Source organism: Coenobita brevimanus, chromosome 98, assembly GCF_032717465.1.
Source record: "Coenobita brevimanus isolate Jiangsu-jjx chromosome 98, ASM3271746v2, whole genome shotgun sequence".
NCBI classification, from domain to species: Eukaryota; Metazoa; Arthropoda; class Malacostraca; order Decapoda; family Coenobitidae; genus Coenobita; species Coenobita brevimanus.
In genome coordinates this window covers 29,802,817-29,811,029 of record NC_137051.1, presented here as the reverse complement: position 1 = coordinate 29,811,029, position 8,213 = coordinate 29,802,817, and the positions used below count along the sequence as shown (strand labels likewise).

The window sequence follows — 8,213 nt, the reverse complement described above, 5'->3', positions numbered from 1 at the left end:
TATTTTTCCACCTTGTTTTTGGTCATCCTTTCCTATTTTGACATTTACAGTATGGTATAGTAGACTATATACCATATTTATGTACAGTACACTTTGTTGTTTGCTTCCCAGGCCTAAAGCATGTACCAGCTTTATTCATTGAATTTTTCATAACTGTTAATATGACATTTAACATTAACATAGGGTAGTACCTACATTCAGTAATAAAATATAATGCTGCAGTTTGATGTGGAATGACATTGCTGTATAATTGTGTGGTGAACTATTGTTTCTTTTTTACTTCCAGAGTCTACATACAACAAGTTACAGCATTAAGTCATAAGGTTATACAGCAAGAAAACTCACCATGGCCTCTTTGGAGCTTGGTGATGAATTTGAATCCTATGAAGATCTGCAGGAAGCTCTCAGAGCATACTGTGAAGCCACCCACACTATATTCACTCGAAGAAACAGCCGCAGTGTAGAGGCTGCCAACAAACAGCTTAAAGTTGGTGAACCAAGGTACCCAAAGTTCTTCAAGTATGTTTACCTGAAGTATGGCTGCAAGCACTTTGGGGAGCCCAGAAGAAACAGCAGAGGAATTCGCCCAAACCAGAGGTGTGCAGGCAAGGAAGCTGTGTTTTAAATTAATCTGTATTTCTGTAGGGCAGTAACATTCCAGCATAATAGTACCATAATACTAATCTCCTTGATACTAAGTGTACATCTTACATCTTCTCCTTTATCACGGTCAGAGTGGGTTGGCGGAGGGTTAGTGCCCCTCTCTGGAAAACAATTGACTAAAAATACGAACAAGAAGCCTCGGACCAAGACCGACCAAAAAGTGATGACTAATGACCGAACAAAGGACATGGTACGGATTGTGACGTGGAATGTAAGGGGTGCAAATGATGAGGTGAGAGAGAGATTGTCCAGGTACTTGGGGGTGCGAAAGTGGATGTATGTGGGTTAACTGAAGCTAAATGGGGAGGTGAGAGTATGAGAGAATGGGAGCATGGATGGGGTATATGCATGAGAGTAGGTGAGAATGAGAGGGAAAAAGAAGGAACATGAATTGTTGTAACAGATGGAAGGAGATTATAAGAGAGTATGGATCAGTTGGCTCAAGGATTGTGTGCATAAGATTGAAAGTTTGACTTCAAATGTGTGCGTGTCTTCGCCAGGTCGTACAAGCAGAGTGAGAGAAGAGTTCTGGACAAGTGTGAAAGCGTGCATGGAAAGGTTTGAAAGGAGTGAGAGAGTGTTTTTGATTGGCAATATGAATGGTAAAGCAGGAAATGTGAAGGTGGATGGAGTAGGTGGTGAGTGGGGTGTGCCTGCTGAGATAGATGAGAATGGCAGTGCTAGTGGACATTTGTGCCTGGAGGGGGTTGGTGATAGCCAGTACCCTCTTCAGACACAGAATTATCCATAGGTATAGCCTACCTGGTGAGTGATGAGAAAGGTGGGTGGTGAACTGAATGAAGGGAAGGCAGTCATTGATTATGTGTGTGTGTGGATGAAAGGATGAGAAGGCGTGTAATGGATGCAAAAGCATATCGAGGTTGGGGAAGTTGACTTTCTGACCACCGCTTGTTAGTGGTGAGAATCAAGGTCCAAGTGAAATGGGGAAATAGAAGAAGGGAAGGACAGGAGGAAGTTGTATTTGCAAGGAGGGTGGAAAGGTTACAAGAGGATGAAAAAAAGGCAGAATATAAGAGAGAAGTGGAGGAGCGATTGGGTAAATATGGATTAGAGGAGATGGGGGACGTGGAAGGTGTGTGCAAGATATTCGTAGAAGAAATTTGTGCAGCATGTGAGGTGGTATGTAAGTTCAAGAGAAGACGAAAGGGGGTGCAAGGAACAGCATGGTGGAATGAAGAGGTGAGACCGTCTGTGGCACAAAAGAAGAAAGCATATAGTGAGTGCATGAGAAACAGGGGCATGGAAGAAGTTGAGAGATGGAAGAGAGAGTTATATGTAGAGAGGAAGAGAGAGGTGAAAAGATTAGTATGAGAGTGTAAGAAGAGAGTGGAATTTGGAAGGAATTTGAGTGTCAAGTGGAGGGACTGTAAGAACGTTCTGGAAAGAGATAAAGAGAGTTAGACAGGGTGTCAAAGAAGATAGTCGGGGAGTGAAAGATAAAAATGGTATATTACTAGTGGAGAAGGGAGAAATAAATGAGCAGATGGAGAGAACACTTAAAGGAACTGTTGAACGTAGAGAATGAAAGTAATGCGAGTATAAGTGGCAGGGGAATGGCTGGGAGACGAATGGATGTGAGAAGAGAGGAAGAAATCAGTAGGATGGAAGTTGTGGAAGCAATGAAGAAAGTCAAATTGGGGAAAACCCCAGGAATTGATAGAGAGTGTGGTGAAATGCTGAAGCATGGGGGAGAGATAGCAATAGAATGGATGTGGAAGATGTGCAGATTGGCCAGGGAGGAAGGTAGAGTCCTGGAGGCTTGGAAGTCAAATATAATTATTCCCCTGTACAAAGGAAAAGGGGAAAAAGAAGTGTGTGGTAATCATAGGGGCATTTTTCCTCTTAGTGTAATAGGAAAAGTATGTGGTAGGATACTTATTGACAGAGTTAGGGAAATAACAAAGGAATTAGTTGGAGAAGAAGAGGGAGGTTTTAGGAAGGGAAGAGGTTGTGTACATCAGATATTCATTCTTAGATCTTTAGTGGAAAAGATTCTAGAGAAGGGAAAGAAGTTGCGTGCAGCCTTCATGGATTTAGAGAAAACATATGACAGGGTGGGTAGACAAGGACTGTGGAAAGTATTAAGAATTTATGGAGTAGATGGGAAGTTGTTGAATGCTGTGAGGAGTATGTATGAGGGTGCTAAGGCTGCTGTGAGGAGTATGTATGAGGGTGCTAAGGCTGCTGTGAGGAGTATGTATGAGGGTGCTAAGGCTGCTGTGAGGAGTATGTATGAGGGTGCTAAGGCTGCTGTGAGGAGTATGTATGAGGGTGCTAAGGCTGCAGTTTGTGTGGATAGTGAACTGAGTGAATTTTTCTATTTGAAGGTTGGATTGAAACGGATGTGTTGTGTCTCCATGGTTGTTCAATCTGTATATGGATGAGGTCATAAAAGAGATACAAGGTAGGGCAGTAGATGTTGGAGTGGCCCTAATGAGAGAGGGCAGTGTTTGGAAACTTCCTGTACTGTTGTTTGCAAGTGATACTGTGTTGTTAAATGAAGATGAAGGGGAGCAGCAAGGCTTGGTGGATGAGTTTGGGAGAGTGTGTAAGAAGCAGAATCTAAAGGTGAATGTAGGGAAGAGTAAAGTTATGGTTTTTGAGAGAAATGAAGTCAGTGAATGTACAGTGAGGTTGATTGAGGAGGAAATGGAAAATGTGAGTGTGTTTAAGTACTTGGGTAGTGTGATGAGTAAAGATGGAAGTTTAGAGGGTGAAGTGCTTGAAAGGGTATAATAAGGAAGAAAGGTTGCTGGTTACTTGAAAGCAGTGATAAGAAACAGGGAAGTTAGCATGCATGTGAAAAAGTTACTACATGACAATGTTGTGATACCAACTCTAATGTGTGGAAGTGAAGCTTAGACTTTGTTAGAGGGACAGAAGTCAAGAGTGAGAGCAGTGGAAGTGAGTTATTTGAGAGGAGCCTGTGGTGTCACATGGATAGACAGACTGACAATTGAGGATGTGATGGAGTGTTGTGGTGTGGATGTGGATGTGATAGGAAGCATTAGGTGAAACACTTGGAGGTGCTTTGGCCATACGGAGAGGATGGAGGGTGAGAGACTGATGAGGAGAGTGTATGTGAGTGAGGTGGAGGGAGGGAGAGGGAGGGGGAGGCCAAGGATGAGGTGGAGGGATGGAATGGAAAGGTATATATATATGAGAGAGGGGGGTGTGAGTTGGGAGCAGGGCAGTGAAATGGTGTGGGACAGGGCGACATGGAGGTGATTTGATTGTGTTCACCCCTTACATGCTTAAGACGTCTGGCAATAGAGATAGAGTCAGATACAGTAGACGCTCGGTTTAACAGAACTCAGTAGACTAGAGAGTGGATTTAACAAACACTACGAGGGCCACTGTACTTCCGTCAGCCATAACAAACAGTGTCCCTTAACCCATACCGTGCTGAAAAAAAAAAATGATCTCTACGCTGCCCAATTTTGAACTTTTTTTTTTTTTTTTCTGGCTGAATGGGCATAATACATCAATATAAGATTCCTGGCACTAATGAAAGTAATCACTAAAGCCTGAAAGTTGGTTGATTTGAGTCAGGTTGGTGTCACTACCTCTCAAATCTTCGAGGTTACTGAGAGAGCAGAGCGCCTGTGAACTTGTGAACTGATTTTTTATTTTTGTCTTTGGCTGAATGAGCTTAATACATCAATATAAGTTCCCTGGCACTAATAAAAGTAATCACCAAAGCCAAAAATTTGGTTGAATCAAGTCAATTTGGTGCCAATCGACCTCTGAAAAATTCAAGGTTACTGAGAGAGCAGAGTGCCTGTAAGCCTGTGAAGACTGTCACTCGCTTCCCGCGTGCCTAAATCAATGTTGTAAGCGTAGTGGAGAAATGTCTGAAGTTAGCGAAATACGTAAATTAATGTACCTTCCATTTTACTCTAGTTGCTTCCAGTGACTTCTCACTGCTGTAAGACATAGATCTACGTCGCTGGCGTTTCTGAGGGGGATGTAGATCTACATCACTGGCGTTTCTGAGGGGGATGTAGATCTATGTCGCCAGCTTCATACGGGTTAATTGGGGCTCAGTGGGTCACAATACATATGTTTTCTACATTTTTTTTTTTTTTTTTTTTTTTTTAATTCAGCCTGGCCTGAAATTGCCTTCTCTCTTTCATAATTGGTAATAATAGACTACAGTAACACCATACTAGTCATGGAGAAATGTCATGATAAGGATGTGAGATAAGCTGCAAAAGGATGAAATTATGGCCCAAGTTATTATGAAATAGGTCTAGTTTTCATGTTTAATACTAGAATACGGTATTATAGTAATTTTCAAGTGTGCTTGAAATTCAGCCGCGGTGGACCATCAGATATAACAGACTGTTGGCTTTATTGAATCAGGCTTCCTCCCAGTTAGTCCATTATAGTGAGGGTCTACTGCTGTTTCTATGTCTATAGCTAGATGTCTTAACTACTGTAATTCTGGAAAGGGTGGCCACAAACGAATTGCCTCCATGTCACCCTGTCGTCTGCCATCAGGCTGTTGCCTCTGCATCTCACATACCCTCTCTTTCATATACCTCTTCACCCCATCTGTCTATCTCATCCTCAGCCTCCCCTTTCACTTCACTCACATACACTTTTCAAGTTGGTCTCACATCCTGCACTCTCTCCATCTGACCTAACCATGTGAAAGTATTTCTGACACATCCATAGCGACACAACAATACACCTTCACTTTTTTTTATTACTGTCTCTCCATATAACTCCAACTACTTCTCTCAGATAAGTCATTTCCACTGCTCTCATGCAACTTTTGTCCATCCAACAAGATCTACAGGGTAGGCTTCACTCCCATACGTTAGAATGGGAACCACAGCACTGTCATGCAGTGACTTTTTTACTTCCATTCACACCTGTCTTCCATGCTGTATCATTTCATGCACTTCATCTTTGAACTTCCATCCTTATTTAATCACACTACCTAAATACAGTCCAGTAAGCTCCCAATTATCCACCATATGACATTATCTGGTGTAGCCAGTGGCTGAATTAAAATGGGATCTGGCAGTAAACATAAAATCTTTGACATTATCCAGCATGACCGACCCTTTCTTCTGGCTAAAAGTGTCTGGCATGAGACAGTTGTTCTCATCAAACATCCAGCCGTAATCACAGAAAAAGAAAATCAGGAAGGAAATACACAAAAAGAATGGGGTTATACTGTACTGTAATATGAAAGTGGTGGAGTGTTGAGGGGGGGAGGGTTGACAGTTAGTGGGCCCTGTAGCTCACAGGGTGTTGGTGGTTGGCAGGGAGGGAAGATGCAGTGGTAGGGAGTTGAAGAGTTTTGATTGACTAAGGCAGGGGAGGGAGAATTCTAATGCAGATTTTTCATTGACTGGTGGCAGGTAGGTGGATGTTCTTTCACTCTCCATTGTATTCCTTTGCCGCTGTGGTGCCAATTTACAAACAAGCCTACATTGCACTCTAAATCTCTTCCAAACAGGGTTGGCAAAAAAAAAAAAAAAAAAAAAAATTTAATGCCCAACCCACCTTTTTTTTTTTTTTTTTTTTTTTTCCCACCAAATACCCCCCAAAAAACTTGCAAAAGTGGGTTTTTCAAAGTTTACCTTAAATTTAAATAAAATAATGTTTCCGCTCTGCATAATTATTAATAGCCCATTAAAATCTTATTTTTCACACACATATTTGAATGAGGGAAATGAACACAATTATGTTTTGACTTGTTTGGCTGTTATCCTTGGGCTGTCTGCTACATAGCAACATGCTTCAACATGAGAGGCTTGAGAGCATTGCACAACCCATGAGCTGGCAAAGATCAGTCCACATTACACAATAGTAGGAGGAGGAGTCATTTGCCATGCTACTCTCCTTTCTTTGGTAATTATATGCTTGCATTTCTCAAACTTGTGAATAATTATTATTGAAAATTCTGTTGCATAAGTGATTTCATACATTATCTTAACAGTAATAATAGCTTTTGGTAACCAAAGCTGGTAACCAAAGTTGGAGAAGAACAGGGAGGCTTTAGGAAGAGAAGAGGTTGTGTAGATCAGATATTCATTCTTAGATCTTTAGTGGAAAAGTTTCTAGAGAAGGGAAAGAAGTTGTATGCGGCTTTCATGGATTTGGAGAAAGCATATGACAGGGTGGATAGACAAGGATTGTGGAAAGTGTTAAGAATATATGGAGTAGATGGGAAGTTGTTGAATGCTGTGAAGAGTATGTACGATGGTGCGAAGGCTGCAGTGCGTGTGGATGGTGAACTAAGTGAATTTTTCTCTTTGAAAGTTGGGTTGAAACAGGGATGTGTCATGTCTCCATGGTTGTTCAATCTGTACATGGATGGGGTAATAAAAGAGGTACAAGGTAGGGTAGTGGATGTTGGAGTGGCCCTGGTGAGAGAGGATAATGTTTGGAAACTCCCTGTACTGTTGTTTGCAGATGATACTGTGTTGTTGAGTGAAGACGAAGGGGAGCTGCAAGGCTTGGTGGATGAGTTTGGGAGAGTGTGTAAGAAACGGAATCTGGAGGTGAATGTAGGGAAGAGTAAAGTGATGGTCTTTGAGAGAGGTGAAGTCAGTGAATGTACAGCGAGGTTGGATGGTGAGGAATTGGAAAATGTGAGTACGTTTAAGTACTTGGGTAGTGTGATGAGTAAGGATGGAGGTTTGGAGGGTGAAGTGCTTGAAAGGGTACAGCAGGGAAGAAAGGTTGCTGGTTCTTTGAAAGCAGTGATAAGAACAGGGAAGTGAGCATGGAAGTGAAAAAGTTACTACATGACAGTATTGTGATACCAACTCTAATGTACAGAAGTGAAGCTTGGACGTTGTTGGAAGGACACAAGTCAAGAGTGAGAGCAGTGGAAATGAGTTATTTAAGAGGAGCCTGTGAAGTCACATGGAGAGATAGGCTGACGAATGAGGATATAAAGGAACATTGTGGTGTTGATGTGGATGTGATAGGGAGCGTTATGAGGAACACACTGAGGTGGTTTGGCCATGTGGAGAGGATGGAGGGTGAAAGACTGACAAAGAGAGTGTATGTGAGTGAGGTGGAGGGGGGAAGAGGGAGGGGGAGGCCGAGGATGAGATGGAGGGATGGGGTAGAGAGGTATATGAGAGAGGGGGGTGTGAGTTGGGAGCAGGGCAGTGAAATGGCGGGGGACAGGTCGACTTGGAGGCGATTTGTTTGTGGCCACCCTAAATGGGATTGAGGCGTCTGGCAATAGATAGATAGATAGATAGTAACCAAATATCTAAGCCTATAAAATACATCTATTTTAAACAAAGCAACGTTTATATTTCTGTAGAATTATTGATATTCGGTAATGATATGAGACAACATATAGTATAAGTTAACTCCAGTAATGATGACTGTTATATAACAAATTTACCCCACTCCTTAAATAAAACTAAAAACCATATCTATGAAAAACAATTTTACTCTTAATTTTAAAACTTTCAAAATTATTGACAGGTAGTGCTGTCTGTAAAATTTGTATTCACCAGATGAAAACCAAGGAAATTTACCTTGAATTC

General features: G+C 41.8%; 1 protein-coding gene across 1 annotated transcript in view; it reads left to right on the top strand.

Annotated features, from left to right (window-relative positions):
• Positions 1–329: 329 nt before the first annotated feature.
• The window catches only part of LOC145414009 (uncharacterized), a 110,953-nt gene continuing 103,069 nt past the window's right edge, over positions 330–8,213 (top strand). The window contains exon 1 of the mRNA XM_080283578.1: positions 330–597. Within this exon, the coding sequence (XP_080139704.1) occupies positions 347–597 (251 nt within the window). The 5' untranslated portion in view covers positions 330–346. The remainder of the gene's footprint in view (positions 598–8,213) is intronic.